This window comes from Equus caballus, chromosome 1 (genome assembly GCF_041296265.1).
Source record: "Equus caballus isolate H_3958 breed thoroughbred chromosome 1, TB-T2T, whole genome shotgun sequence".
NCBI lineage: Eukaryota > Metazoa > Chordata > Mammalia > Perissodactyla > Equidae > Equus > Equus caballus.
The window spans coordinates 182,355,764-182,372,452 of NC_091684.1; the positions used below are offsets into that span (position 1 = coordinate 182,355,764).

At 37.0% G+C, this 16,689-nt stretch overlaps 1 protein-coding gene across 20 annotated transcripts in view; it reads right to left on the reverse strand.

Annotated features, from left to right (window-relative positions):
• Positions 1-16,689, reverse strand: part of HEATR5A (HEAT repeat containing 5A) — a 99,347-nt gene that overhangs the window by 12,681 nt on the left and 69,977 nt on the right. For 16 of the 20 annotated variants that reach the window (XM_070256344.1, XM_070258105.1, XM_070254836.1 and 13 more), the window contains 9 exon segments: positions 16,327-16,506; positions 14,045-14,284; positions 12,101-12,282; positions 10,298-10,366; positions 7,474-7,653; positions 5,250-5,472; positions 3,181-3,429; positions 1,754-1,881; positions 8-155 (listed from right to left, as the gene is read on the reverse strand). In XM_070256344.1, coding sequence (XP_070112445.1) covers positions 8-155; positions 1,754-1,881; positions 3,181-3,429; positions 5,250-5,472; positions 7,474-7,653; positions 10,298-10,366; positions 12,101-12,282; positions 14,045-14,284; positions 16,327-16,506 — 1,599 coding nt within the window. 20 annotated transcript variants of the gene reach the window in all.

Sequence of the window (16,689 nt, forward strand, 5' to 3'; positions counted from 1 at the left end):
CATTCACCTTCTGCACTTCGTCTTTTCTCCTTCACATGTTCTTGAGCCGCACAGATAATCTGCCTTACCACTTCAAGTGAAGCCAATTGAATGGAAGGTGATTCTCGGGTCAAAATTACTCGATGCAGTACATTCAACAACTCGATACCCAGGTCCTATCACAGAAAACATTTAGGGGAGACTGTACTGGAAATCACAAACTTTCTTTTTTTAAAATACCAATGTTAAAGGCCATGACAAAATTCAGAAACATAAAATACAACAAATTGCTCACAAAAAGTAAAGGTGTTAGTGCAAGGAAGTTAGAAGCACTAGCTCTATTTTAAACCAACTCCAGATTTGTTTTTGTCCAATCTTGCGGGAGATGGCACTATGACAAGAGATCATTTTCACACAGGTCCTCAACTGGGAAAACAGAAAAGGAAATTTCCAAAACAAGATGAGGAACATGGCTAAAAGAATACAAGGAGCGCCATGTAGACTCCCAGAGTTACATTAAGGTTTTCTAGTAATAACAGAATGATGGAGAAGGATGACATTAAAAGTAGGTAAGTTAATAAGCATCGAATAGATATTTCTCTAAAGAATAAAATACATGAGACAAATACTATTTCATTTCTCCCTTTTCTTTTCTATTGTTACTCTGATGGCTTTCTTTGATCTTTGAAAATAACAGAGTAAATCTGTCATTATACTACTTGTTTTAACACAAAATAAACAAGCACAAAAAGTTTAAAATTTATTCAAGTACAATCCAAGTCAGGTGGAACCTGATTAATACTTTAAACCTAATATAGGAAAGTGTTAATAAGTTAAATAACAATCTATATAGAGAGGAAATCATACCATCCATTCTTTTTAACATCCAACAGGCAATGATAAAAACTTAACAGGGGCTGGCCCAGTGGCACAGCGGGTTAAGTGTACACATTCCACTTTGGTGGCCCGGGGTCCGCTGGGTCGGATCCCGGGTGCAGACATGGCACTGCTCATCAAGCCATGCTGTGGCAGGCACCCCACATATAAAGTAGAGGAAGATGGGCACGGATGTTAGCTCAGGGCCAGTCTTTCTCAGCAAAAAGAGGAGGATTGGCAGATGTTAGCTCAGAGCTGATATTCCTCAAAAAACAAAAAAAAACCCACTTAATATACTGGGAATATGTGATGCTAAGGGGGCCTGCCCAATGCATAGTTGCTCTTGGGCAAGCAGTTAAAGGAAGTGCCATACTTCATACAGTGATCCTTCTACCATGGTCACAAGTGGCTCAGACACTGGTGTCTGACTCCACCTACAGGCTAGCCAGTAGTCTCTTTAAAAGACCTGGAGAGAGAACTCAGCCAAAAGGAATACTTTCTAAAAGACAGTAACTACACAAACCAAGCAGACTGTCTCTTGGGTAAATGCAACATAAGTGCTACATGTAACTAGGGACTACTGCCCTGGACAGTGCCATACAGAACCTTCCCGCCATCGCAGAAAGTTTGACTAAAGAGCTACTACTATACAGCGTGGTTAGCGGCAGCAGCAGAGATAAGCGCAGAAGCAGAGACGGAAAGCAGCAGTCAGAGGCACGACTGCTCCTGGGTCAGCACAGGTGCTGATGACACTCCAGATCTGAGGCCTAGCTGTGGAGCTGGCTCAGTTTTCTTCTTACTTCTATGTGTGCACTCTCTGTTTGCCATAGTAACCTGAACATGTTTCTGTTCCTGTTCCTTGAAATCTACAGAAGCCAAACAAAAAACAAGAAATCACCTGATCACTACCAATTTTAGATCTGGGCCAAGGAACATCTAGAAGGGCCTGTAATGCATGTAAACAAGCAGTAATGCTCTCCATGGTTGCATCTGAGCGTAAGGAACACAGAAATTCCACACTGATTCCTGTAGAAAGCAGAAAAAGAGGAGGTTTCTTTGAGATTCGTAGTTTATGAAGTTAAATAATTATCTATTTTGATAAGATATACAAATAAACCAGCAAAAAGGTAATGCAAATAAGCCAGAATGAATTTAAGACTCTAAATAATTAAGCGATAAGGCAAGTCTTTTAATAGTTTGTTCTAATCTACATGTACACAAAGAATAATCTCAATTAGGCTTGTGTACTATTGCACAGTTGCTATGAAATAGTTCAAAGATGCAAAAATTACGATAAAATTGAACGAGAGAACTTAATATGGAGAGTTTCATAACTTCGTTTTGACTAAAATTTATTGAGTAATTACCACGTATCAGGCACTGCACTTCCTATGTATCATTTCATTTCATTCTCACAATACCCGAGGAAGTAGCTACTATTATTACCACTCTTTCGGAGATAGGGAAATGAGCATAAGTAATTTAATTTGCTCCAGGTCAGTTACCATGGGGAACATCAAGAATCTGAACTGAGGAGTCAAACTGCACAGCTTATAATAATGCTGCCATCCTTCATTCTACAAAGTTTGTTTCTAAAAAGCTCTTGTCTCAAGGCAAATGAAAGCAAATTTTTAATATACCCAAGGATACAGGAAATCTGGTCATGTCTATTCTGGAAAAGAATAATAATAGAAGTCTATGAACCATAAATCTTACTTAGTTCATTCACTTACCTTTATAACCCTCACATTTCATTTAACCAATAACTTCTTCATAGGTACTGATCTAATGGGTTGTTTCCTCAGAACTAGGTAAACATGAAAAACATTCATTTCATCTATTCTAGAACCTCACTGTATCTTAGAAAGATACCTCACTTTAAAAATGAAGTTCTAAGAAAGCCAAAAAATGTGTTAAACTTCACAAATCTAAAAATCTCATTTATCTTTGACTTTAAATATTTGCTTGCAATTCTGTACCTTTGAGTATACTTTTTTGAACCTTGCAATCCCTGAGACATACTGAGAAATTCAGAACACTGGGAGACACCACAAGGATCTTTAAAAAATCCTGTGGAAAGAACTAGGCTTCTCTTGCAATTTGTATCATTCATTCAACTTGATGCTGAAGCCAGCTTGTAATGGGATTTCAGACTTAATATAAAGAAATGTGCAACTTTATAAAATGTAAACAAGTTTACTCAGTTGTATCAAGGCTATCACTAAACCTAACAAAGAGGGAGGTAATGGCTACCCAGAGCTGATGGGCAGAGAGGCACAATTCAAGAAAAACTGCAGGGCTGGAAGCTTGTAAGCTTTTACTCACCTAAAATAAGATGGAATCTATCAGTGTAGACATCCTCAGGGGACTTAACTGTAGCCCCAGATGATGAACCCTGACACATGGAAGTTGGTGTCACAGGCCTTGAGAGATTAGATGCTCCTTCGTCTGGGTCAGCGACCACAAAGCCTGTGCTTGTAAGCCACAGAGCTGTGGCATGGAGGATAAGTGCCCAGGAGTTGGAATAATGCAATTTTGCATTTTCACTAGTCTCTGCTGTGTAGAAAGCACCACCTACAAAAAAAAGAAGCCAACACTTTCAGGAGAAATAAAAAGAGAGATGAGCTCACACTTCATTTTCTCTTTTCTCTGTTATGAGACAGAGACCATTTCCATCACCCCAAAAGTTCCTTTAACACCTTTACTGCCAGTCCCCAACACCCCAAGGCAACTACTTTCTTTCTTTGTTTCTTTTTTGTTGAGGTAACATTGGTTTATAACATTATATAAATTCCAGGTGTACATCATTATATTTTGATTTCTGTGTAGAATACATCATGTTCACCACCCAAAGACTAATAAGGCAACTACTTTCTGACTCTTACCACCACAGATTAATTGTGCCTGTTCTTCGACTTCACAAAAACGGAAAAAGACACAGTATGAACTCGTTTGTGACCAAGTTTTTGTTTAATAACATTTTTGGAGATTCATCTACGCTGCTTTGTTATCATTGTTATCGACGTCTTTATTTCTACCTAGTACAATTGTTGGGTCATAGGGTTGATGTACCTTCACAACTTTATAAGAAATCTGCAGGCTCTTAATTTTTTATTTTTAATCATAAAATATTTTAAAACAAGTACATTGATTTATGTCTATCATTTACTTCTGCTGATAAATTATGTCAATAAATCAGTTTATTTCCATTTTTATGTTATTGAAAAGTACAATAAACACTCTACATATTTCTTTGTGTATAACTCCAATTAAAATTCTAATAGAACTTGACAGGCTGACCTTAAAATTCATATCAAAGAGTAAGAAAAAGAAAAAACAGACATTTTGGAATAACATGAAGATTAAGAGAAGCTAACAAATATCCAAACCTTAAAATGCAGTATTCATAACTGACTATAAAAATCAGCTCCCTCTACCTATTCCATGCACACAAAATAAATCCCAGCTGGACTGAAGTCCAAAATGTAAAAAGCAAAACTGTAAACCTTACAGGTCTTTATGATCTTAAGTAAAAAAATGTGTCAGGGGGCTGGCCCCGTGGCCGAGTGGTTAAGTTCGCGCGCTCTGCTGCAGGCGGCCCAGTGTTTCGTTGGTTCGAATCCTGGGCGCGGACATGGCACTGCTCATCAAACCACGCTGAGGCAGCGTCCCACATGCCACAACTAGAAGGACCCACAACAAAGAATATACAACTATGTACCGGGGGGCTTTGGGGAGAAAAAGGAAAAAACAAAATCTTAAAAAAAAAAAAAAAATGCGTCAGGTATTACACAAAAACACAAACCGCAAACTGACTACATTAATTTAAAACGGTAAACGAATAAGTTACAGACTGGGAGAAGATATCTGCAAGACATGGAACCACAAAAGAATAATACTAAAAATATATAAAAGATGAACAAATCAGTAAGAAAATGACAAATATCAAGTAGAAAATGGGCAAAGATTATGATTAGGTGATTTACGGAAGGAGAAACTTGGCCCATAAATCTATGAAAAAAGATTCTCAATCAAGGAAATAAAACAATGAGAGACTATTTCCTATCTATCAGATTGGCAAAAATTATTAAGTATGATAACATACAATGTTGGGAAGACGCAGTGAAACAGAAACATGCTGTTGGTGGGCATGTAAACTGGCATCACCACTCCGGAGAGCAATCTGGCAGCACCCTGTGAGGGGAGATATCATGCCTCATGACCTAGCGAACCAGCTTTAGGGTGTCTTCCCTGAGGCCAGTCTCACATGCTTATTCTATGAAGGAAAATATTCTGAGGACAATGTTTCAGATAAACATTACATGCTAAAGGAGAAATTCTGAAAAGTTACTGACTGTCACTCTAGGAATTATGTAGGTGTTTTAGGCCCTTACCGTCAACAGGAAGTTGGGAGGCAAATTCGGAAGGCAAAGTTAAGAGAGCAAAATCCTGAAGCGCAGCAAGCCAGAGCCGACTGAGCGTGCCCAGGTCTGTGTGGACTAGGTCAAGCAGACCGTCTGATGAACAGGACCCGTTTCTGACACTCTCTTCTGAACAGGTGGTAGTCTTCAAAGGTTGTCTGCAGTTTTTATGTCTTTCTACAGCAATTATGTAGACCTGTTAAAGGTTAATTTGTAAATAGGAATATCTTATACCCACTGAAAAGGTGCTATAATATTTTTATCTTGCTAAGGAGGTCGACTTACCTTTAAGTGAACTGGACTTGAAATGCACTATGATACCAAGAAGGTACACGTGTAACCACACACACAAAACTGGGGTAGAAAGATCCAAAAGTATTACCTTCAATGAGATATGTGAGGGATAACAAATACTTGGCAAATATGCTGCCACTCTGCATTTTACAACCATGACAGCTCTAACTAATGACCCAGCACTCTTTCTCACTAAACCTAGTTAGTATAATCCACCTCACCTTACGGCTTCAGGTGGCCATCTCTGAACTGCAATAAGCTGAAATACTGAAAATATCTTCTTTCAAAGTTGCCACTAAATCACTATAGAAGTTTACATAGATTTAATGTGGACTGTTTACAGGACTAACTATATGTTAAAATATTTAACATAGTACATAACACGGACTGCCCCTTTATCTATAACTGTAAAATCCAAAAAGCTCTGAAAAATATAAGTTTGTGGGAAATTAACCTGGTGGCAAAACTGACTAAATTTATGTGAGGCTATTTCTAGCCTATATCCAACACAGTGTGAATATTCAAAAATTTTACTACAGATATTATTAATGTATTTTTTTACTTTTTATTAAGATTTTAGTTTTCCTTTTTCTCCAAATCCCCCTGGTACATAGTTTTATATTTTTAGTTGTGGGTCCTTCTAGTTTTAGCATGTGGGATGCTGCCTCAGCAGGGCCTGATGAGAGGTGTCATGTCCGCTCCCAAGATCCGAACCAGCAAAACTCTGGGCCACCTAAGGGGAGCGTGTGAACTTAACCACTCGGCCACAGGTCTGACCCCTAATGTATTTGATTATAGATTCTATGGTATTGCCCTGGAATTCCTGGATGGATACATGAAATATGCACTGTATTACTTTTTGAAAATGTCCCAAATTCTGAATTCCAAATATATCTGGCTCCAAGGATTTCAGATTGTGGATTACGGACTTCAATTATACAGAACTTGTTGGTCAGTCATTATCTTTATTAAGGAGAGAATAGGAGGAGGTAATGGGCTTAAGCAGGAGCCCAGAGATTCAAATTATTATAAAGAACACTGTAGAAGCAGAGAATTATTTGTAAAATAGGTTAAAGAGATTACAGAATTTGTTTGTTCTACTAAAAGCGTATGTTTAAAAGCATACAGAGTTGGCTATTAAAGATCATTAGCTCCAGCTTATTAAATCTAGGCAGAACTACTTCCTAACCAAGGTTTGTTAACCCTACCTAATGACAAATATAGGTATTCTACAATCTTCAGGTTTTAATCAGCTCCAGTGGAGGAAACTCTCTTACATATTGTTTAATTCTCTCAGTTGTAATCTGAGACTATACACCTTCATTAAAATGACATATGAACGCACACCGGCCAAGTGTGGTAGCTCCTGGAGCTAGATGATGAGTATATGTGGGTTTACCACACTATTCTATCTACTTTCATATATGCTTGAACATTTCCACAGTAAATTACAAAATGATACAGCTTTCTCCCTGATTAGAAAATAAAGGTTAAACATATTCCTATAAAATTTCCTTAATCGTAGAAAAGAAAATGACTATTATTTCATACTCAAAAGTCATTCTTTGAAAGAGCATTAAAAAAAAATTACAGTGGTTATAGAGTTGATAGAACATACAAGCAAACCCACATTTTCAATAATTCAGATTTCAATAAAAGTTGATTTTCATTGGCTATTATAAAGTCTCGGTACCCTGCTTAAAGCAGTAGATAACAGACAATGGAGGATACTTCAGAATGCTTGGCCAAAATATCAATTAACATATAAATAAATCTCATGTTGAAAGTCTTTTACTAACCTTAAAAATGAACTTGAGTTTTAAATAGTTAATTTCAGTTTATGGCCTGAGGTGTTTACTAACAACTTCCAAAATCCCAGTTATAAGTTGAGAGAAGCACTAACCTCCGCCCAGGCTTTTAGCACAGCTAAGATCTCCATGGTGGAAGCACTTTCATTATATAAGTGACTTAGAGCTTCTTTTCCAGCCTGTATTTTTGTTAATGATGAAACAAGCAACTGATGAACTCTCCGAAGATCATTAAGGTCACTTACAACTCCACTTGCTATCCAGGCACTGCAAACCTGGTTTTTAAGAAAATCAAAAGTTAATTAATTAATTAATTTATTTTTTGAGGAAGATGAGCCCTGAGCTAACTACTGCCAGTCCTCCTCTTTTTGCTGAGGAAGCCTCGCCCTGAGCTAACATCCGTGCCCACCTTCCTCTACTTTATATGTGAGACGCCTACCACAGCATGGCTTTTGCCAAGTGGTGCCACGTCCGCACCCGGGATCCGAACCGGCAAACCCTGGGCCACCGAGAAGTGGATGTGCAAACTTAACCGCTGAGCCACCGCACCAGCCCCTCAAAAGTTAATTGAAAGACTATAAATATCTCCCTTGTGAGTTCAGTAGAGCTCATCCACATCTTAGGAATCTAGTCACTGAAATCATCTTGCTGTAAGAAACTCAATGGATGTTGGTGATGACAGTCAAAGCCAGTATTTCAAAAGGGAACGAAGTCTGAGGTTGAAGCAAGGAAACCAGTGCTACTAAGTATATAAACTGAAGAGTCTCAGATGTTATTAGTAGGGAGAAATTAAGCCACGAAAGGTACCACTTTATAAACATCTGGATTACCATTTGAATTAAATCTCCAATCTTGATTATTTCATCTTATTATTTTAAGATTTTATTTTTCCTTTTTCTCCCCAAAGCCCCCTGGTACATAGTTGTATATATTTTCAGTTGTGGGTACTTCTAGTTGTGGCATGTGGGATGCCGCCTCAGCATGGCTGATGAATGGTGCCATGTCTGCACCCAGGATCCGAACCAGTGAAACCCTGGGCAGCTGACGCTTAACTACTCGGCCACGGGGCTGGCCCCCTCATCTTATTATTTTAAAATCAGATATTGTATGGTTAATTAACAAAACTGTTGAAAGATAAAAACCCTAACATTTAAAATCCCAATGAAGATTTTGATTCTTTTGAAGGCAAGATATTAAAAAATAAAAAATAAAAAACCCCCATCATTAATAAGTCTCCAATGCAAAAAGTTTACTCAATTACCAAGGGCTGTGTACAGTTTTCCCTGGAGTCACAGTATTTCCTTTTCTAAAGAAAACTTATTTTTATTCTTCCATCTATTTATTCTGTTCCTGTCTCATTTTACAAAAGATTTCAAGTGGCTTACAGCACGAACACATATAATAAAGTGATGATAAATTAGAGACCTGGCACAAAATTTAATACAGTTCTCTGAATACTGAAGATACTCAAACATTTCCTAAAGACAACTGAATAAAAGAAAGTTGAAAGAACTGACAAAAATTAGTTTATTCCATTATGTTTATAATTAATTTGATTCAAGTCAGTTCTGCTTTTAATTATTTCAGGTCATTTAGGGCTGGATATCAATATCAAGATTTGATAACCACCCCTGGAAAAGCAACTGTTTAAAATTGTCTATTATAGGGCTCTTAAATATATGAAAAATATTCAATCTCACTTGAAATACAAATCTAAACTATCCTGAGATATCCTTTTTACTCTATCACAGACAAAAATCTAAAAGTCTGAACACAGGGGCTGGCCCTGTGGCCGAGTGGTTAAGTTTGCACACTCTGCTGCAGGTGGCCCAGTGTTTCGTCAGTTTGAATCTGGAGCGCAGACATGGCACCGCTCATCGAGCCACGCTGAGGCAGCATCCCACATGCCACAACTAGAAGGACCCACAAGTAAGAATATACAACTATGTACCAGGGGGCTTTGGGGAGAAAAAGGAAAAAAATAAAATCTTTAAAAGTCTGAACACAGATACAAAGAACAGACTGGTGGTCACCAGAGGGGAAGGGGCCAGGCGGAGGGCAAAAGGGGTAAAGGGGCACATATGTACAGTGAGAGATGGCAACTAGACTTTCAGGGTGAACACGATGCAGTCTATATAGAAACTGAAATATAACGATAAGTACACCTGAAATTTACAGAATGTTATAAATCAATGTGACCTCATGAAAAAAACAAAACCAAAACTAAGATGGGTAAAATTTTGACTAGTAGAAACAGAAGCATAGGGAAGGGGAGCCCCTAACATTTCTGGATCCTGGGGTAAGAATACAAACAGACCCCCATACCTTATGTCTTAATATTTTAAGTCATAAGTCAAACTAACAGACTGTTAGATAAAATGTGTACTATTTTAAAGTTATAAATCAAGCTAACAAATACTAAATAAAATATGCTCTATCCTTTCACCATAAAAAATATCAAAAAGTTTGACAACTCACAATGTTGCTGCGAATGTGGGACAATGGGTAGTTGTATACATTGCTGGTAGTACTTTAAATGAGTAAACCCCTAAAATATACTCTTTAACCTAGCAATTCAATCTTGGAGAATTTATCTCACATATATGCTTGCACCCAGTGAAGTGATCTACGTAGAAGGTCACTCACTGCAGTACTGTTTATAATAGCAAAAGATTAAGAAAACCCATATATCCATCACTGGTTAAATAAATCATGATATATCCATATATTAGATTACTGTGTAGCTATATATACAAAAGGAAGAGGAAGTTGTCCGAATTTAAAAAGTAAAGGAAAAGGAACAGCCGAGATTAATGATTAGACAACTATAATGTAGAATCTTGGAATCAAATACTAACTGGAGAACTGCTTCCTAAGAAAGGGTTTCACTTCTTAAGCTTTGTCTTTTTAACCATTTACCTGACATGCTTTGGCAGTGACATCAGGTGGCGTCTCTGAAGTAAAGGCTGGTCTAAGTGCTGCTCCTACCTGGCAGGAGAGTATACGACACATCAAGCATCAATAAGTAAGACAGCACAAGCAAACTCTCTTTTTAATATTATTTTGTTTTTTGCTTTTTCTCCCCAAATCCTCCAGTACATAGTTGTATATTTTAGTTGTGGGTCCTTCTAGTTGTGGCACATGGGATGCCACCACAGCATGGCCTGATGAGTGGTGCCACATCCACACCTAGCATCCAAACTGGTAAAAGCCGGAGACGCTGAAGTGGAGCATGTGAAGTTAACCACTAGGCCACGGGCTGGCCCCTTTTAATATTATTTTAAACTTATTTATTTATGATAGCTATTCTGGACATTTTTTTTTTTTTTTGAAGAAGCTAACTACTGCCAATCCTCCTCTTTTTGCTGGGGAAGACTGGCCCTGAGCTAACATCCATGCCCATCTTCCTCTACTTTATACGTGGGACGCCTAACACAGCATGGCTTTTGCCAAGTGGCGCCATGTCCGAACCGGGGATCTGAACCGGAGAACCTCAGGCCTCTGAGAAGTGGAAGGTGTAAACTTAAGTGCTGAGCCACCAGGCCGGCTCCTGGACATCTGTTGTTTTTGTCTGCCCCGTATATCTTCCCCTGTTTTTTGGATAACAGCATCCCAATTTCCCTTTAGAGAATCTTCTCTCTCCCCAATGCTTAGCCCATATTTTGCTATGGAGCTCACAGCACCACCTGGTTCCAGGGACACACGCCGGGACAATGAAAGTGCTCCTTAAGACTTTTGCTGGGAGTACTGGTAAAGAGGCACTGTCTCTTTATAAGCCTCTGGGTGCCAAGCAAGCCATCTTGCTTCCACTTGGAGAGAGCAAACCTGAGAATAAAGCCAGTGTAGAAGAACGTAGAGCCAACTAAGATTCCTGAAAACAATCTTCCTTTTCTGCTTAAGTGAGCTGTAATTCTATTTCAAGCATTTGCAATTTTAAGAGGGCTAAAAATATAACAGAGCTCCCCTTAATTAAACAGAATTACAATATTTTATTCTAGTATGATAGTTCCATATAAGTAACTCTAATACCTTCCTTTTGCTCTAAGCGTATATTGGCATTACCTGCTAGGAAGGTGTGGTGGAGACTGCTAAGTGGTGAACTGCTCTGGTCTCCCTAACTGCTAGCCATTAGAAGCTGCCTATGGATCAAACTGAGAGGTAATCCTGGAGGATTACATGTGATGTGCGTGAATTAACGAGATGACTGCTATCTTCCTCGTTCTTCCTAGATTGCTCAATGCACCAAACATCAGTTAAAAAGATTACAGACCCACTAACAGAAACCTGAATTCTTTACTAAGTCCAGCAGAAAAAAAAAAAAAGAAAACAAAGGAGGTTACATCTATTCTAGGAGTAATGATCTGAAGAAAAACACGCATGTAGCCTAGTGGAATATTTAGTAATGACTTTGTCTTATCTTAAGCTTATTCAGATATGTTGTAAAGAACTGACTTACCAAAGTCCTTTATTCCCCTGAATTAGCAAGAAGGTTTTAATTATGAAAATTAACCTTTAATGTTATAAAAGACCTCTTTTATGTACCATTTTGCTTTACTCGAAGATTTCTTCTTTAAACATAGGCATCTTCTATATACTGACTATAGTGGTGACATATTAGCAGATATATGCTCACTTATGTATTAAGAGGTGATATGCCAATTAGTTTCATAGACTTTTTATCTGGGTGTTTAATAATAAAATTCTCTAAAGGAAAGTGCTTACATTGGCTTGATACTGTTCCAGAATCACGTGACCTGGAAACTCTGGTTCTGGAATAGTTGCAAATCGCCGAATAACAACTAACAGTGTTTCAAGGCCAGAAAGACGGAGCTGGTCACTGTGATCTGTGGCAGCCATAAAAGCCATGCGAATTAAGTCGGCAAGATGTAGCACCAAAAAGTCATCTACGAGATTAAAACAATCTTATCAAAAAGAGAATATGCCAGAACTAAGATTTATGTTAAGTGATAATTTCTCCTTTTAATTTCATAACCAAGACTTTCTTTTAAGTACCTCTGATTTGATTTACTATTTTCTTTTAGTTTGTTAAATACACACTTTAAAGCTGGATCTACTGTACCACTGCAAATACTCACACAAAAACCATCCCAAAGCAAATAATAACACAGCTATTCAAAAACCAAAGGCTGAATTAGCATCCTTTAAAAGAGTGCTAATAATACCTTCAATAAAACCTTTGTTCACTTTCTGATAAAAGTACATTAGAAGGTACTTAAGAGACTGGGTTTTGATGAATTGGGCAGTAATTTATTATTCTCTTTATGTCAAATTGAAGCTAAAAGATTTAATGTTCCTTTTTTGGGAGGAAGATTAGCCCTGAGCTAACTATTGCCAATCCTCCTCTTTTCGCTGAGGAAGACTGGCCCTGCGCTAACATCTGTGCCCATCTTCCTCTACCTTATACGTGGAACGCCTACCACAGCATGGCTTTTTGCCAAGCAGTGCCTTGTCCGCACCAGGGATCCGACCCGGCGAACCCTGGGTCGCTGAGCAGCAGAATGTGCGAACTTAACCGCTGCACCACTGGGCCGGCCCCTAATGTTCCTTTTTAAAAAAATGTTTTATGTGGTTCTTTATTTATATGGACTGGATTATCTTATTTTTGCATGTCTTGCCACACATACAAACGATAGGAATATATAAAACATTTGTAGCTATAAAATTATAAATGAGAATTTCTTTTATTCCTACAACACACTCTTTGGTATAAATAATTCTACCAGAGAGAGACATAAGATAATCATTTAACAATGTTCCAACAATACAATGTTCAGGGGTACAACTAACCTTTACCTAAAATATGTTTGAGACTAACTAAAAGATTTGTTATAGGTCACACTGAAGAAGCCAACTCATCTTAGCAAGCATCAATTACAATTTTAATTGGGAGCATAGGAATCAGTAAGCATCTATGATATACTCATTTTATACTCATCATTATCTAGCACAGTGCTCTCCTCACCAATAAGAGACTCAATAAATGCCCGCTTAAAAAATCATTAAAACAGAGAGAGATACTTAAAATTCATACTCTCCCACTGGCAATAGCAACATTTTGGTTTATAATTCCTTTACCTGATAAAGAATATTTCCAAGGCATTTAGATATGTGCATTGTGTCTGAACATATGTGCTTAAATGAATTTTAAAAATTAGACATCAAATCATAGTACATACAGCTATCTAAGTAAAAATGACAAAACAATGATAAAAGGTCAAAATGGTCTTACATCCAGGTTTATTTTACACTGAGATAAGCTCAAATGTTTTCCAGGTAACATCCAAGAAACCAAAATTATCTATAAACAAAATTGCTTTAAGTTACAAATCAGAAAACAAAGTTTGGGAACTAGCTAATACTGCATATACTACTTTCCAAGAACATGATTATTCTCTATAAACTTAACTCACGGATATGTTCATTAAACAAAAGTGAATGCTAATTTAAGAAGCTTTATCATTAAAAATGCATTGAAACATTAAAAATATACTAAATTTACAGCTTATATATTGTAGTCAAGTTTCATAACTGATTTGGAAGAATAAAAACTACCTTTTAGTTTTACTTTTTAAAGCAATATTAAAAACACAAGCAGACAGCATTTCTACGTATATCATTTGGTCTTTTCATTAGTGTGCCACTTACTTCTTGAATCCCTTTTTCTCATTTCTTGTGCTAAAGCAAGGTCAAAATGTGCGCTGTGTGCGTTCCCACACTGGTTAATTATCCTACAGACACATTCAGCGGCAAAGACTCTAGTAGCCCATCGGGGATTGGTGAAAGGACGGGATCTGTCGTCATTTCTCATGGTCAGAACTGAGGCATCATCCCCTTTATCTCCTTCCTCTTCTTGCATTGCATCCACACAAGTTACAGCCGTAAAATCTTTTATCAAGGGAGAATACATGTAATTACAAACAATTAGAAGATGTATTTATAAAGAAACACAAATGACTTCCAATTCAGACTAGAATTACTGTTAATCAATCATACACCTTTTAGCAACATAAAATAATCATGTCTAAAAACTGCAGATAACACTGGTATCTGAAGAAATGCTTTGCGAGCTGTTACAGGTAAAAGTGATAAAGTTGTCAAATTATATTCAAAGTGAAAACCTGAACACGATACTAGATACTACGATATTTATCAATCCCCTGTATGTATGTAGATGGACATACTTAAGGAAGCTCAAAATTCTCTAGTAGTGAGTGTGGTGGACTGCATTAGGGGTGTTGTTTTAAACACTGGGGACTTGAATGGATTTAAGAAGGTTCCTGAACCCACTAAAAATATTTTTCTTATGATAGACCCATTAATGTCACAGTCTGACGTCCTGATGGTTGGAGCCACTGAGTGGTGAATTACTTCTTCTTTATATTAACTGCTAACTTATTAACTATGTTTAACTTGACTTAAAATAGAACTAGTGCTATGAAACAAACCAAGCTGTTCCTCTTAAACTATCTCATACGTCAACATTTTTTGAGTGTTATCATAAACAGTGAAGACATCACAAAGTAATGGCAAAATCTGTCTTACAACCAAGAAGACAACAGAGACAGAAATGTGTTTTCCTAATACGAAGAGAGAGAACCAAACTACAAAGGATAAAGAAAAAAATGGTGAAATAAATTGAGCCAGTAAGCTCAGGGAGCATGAATGTAAAATTAAAAAAAGATAGAGAAGATATAAGAAAGTGTAATCAACCTGTCTAAGCAAACATACATTTTCTTTTAAAGCAGAAGTCATTTTAAGTTCTGAAACAGTAGTAGTTCTTAAGTAGAAGAGAGCACCAAAGAAGGAAAACATCAGAACCCCATGGCCTAGAGGTCAAGTTTGGCATGTTTTGCTTTGGCTTGGCGGCCCAGGTTCGGCTCCCAGCTGCAGACCTACACCACTTGTTGGCAGCCATGCTGTGGAGGTGACCCATGTAGAAAGTAGAAGAAGACTGGCAACAATGGCCACAGACGTTAGTTCAAGGCAAATTCTTCCTCAGCAAAAAAGAAAAAAAAAACACAAAAAGGGAAACCTGTACCATAATGGTTGAAAGAGCAAGTATAAATCATGAGAAGAGAAGAGGACCAACAAAAATCAAGGTAGACAGTGGAAAATGTAAAAAAAAAAAAAAAAAAAACTCAGGAATTTAATGGTATCTTTCTTCCTTTCACGTAATTCAGAGATCAGAGCTACATTAAATTATAAGGCTTGACTAACTGAGTTGAGTTATTCAAACATAGTGGGAAGCTGGATTTTAAAGTCACGCAAGTCAAGGTTTGAATCCATCTGTGTGTGTCTTTAGGCAAATGATTTAACCTTTCCAAGTCCTGTTTTCTCTAAAGTAAAACGGAATATCATTAGATAAAGGATTAAATAAGATAAAATACCTAAGTACTTGGAATAGAATTGGTTTCTATCTTCTTCCTTCGGGTCATTTATTTTCTTTCTCCAAGGATATAAATTTTTAAGACTCTGATATACTTTCTCACTAACAATTATCTTGTACTAGGAAAGACATTAGGGCAATAACACTACTTTTAACCCTGTTTGAAATTAACATTATTGAGTGTGGAGAAACCGGCTTGCTCATAATGTAATAACTTTTGCTGAGTTTTCTATTAGGGTGATTTGAGGCAATCCTTCAAATATTTATTATAGGTATAAAAACAAATAATGGGGCTACTATAAGTTAGTCATCTCTTTTATAGCATAAATAATGATTCTACTTTTTACACAGGAAAGTCACGTAAGACAATAAAAAATGGATTAAGTGTTGCACTTAACACACTAGAATCTTCATTCGAAGAAAGTAACACGCAATTATAATGCAAATATTCAGACAAGATTAATGAATTGCCACTAACAAATAATTTTATACATTTTTACTTTCAATTTTATTATTTCAACTGGTAATCACTACTACTCACCAGCTGATGCAGCAAGTACATCTTTACAAAGCTTTAACCAAAAGGAGAGTTTATCCACTGCCATAGATGTGAGCATATGATTTAAAGTTTCTTTGATATCACGGCATAATCTCTGATCTGTCTCTTTGTCCAGTAAGGCCAATAATGCCCCTTCAAGGCCCACTTCTCTGATGTTAGCATCTGACAAGAAGAAAATCCATGATCTAAGTAATACAGAAAACAAAACTGCCATATGAGAAGCACACACATTCAGTAGTTATTAAAATTATAAAATAAAATTATGTGCAAATATATTTTAAAGAACTAGTCCAAATACTGTGTCTTAAACTACTGAGGTCTATTTTAGTTCATAGTTAGATTGGT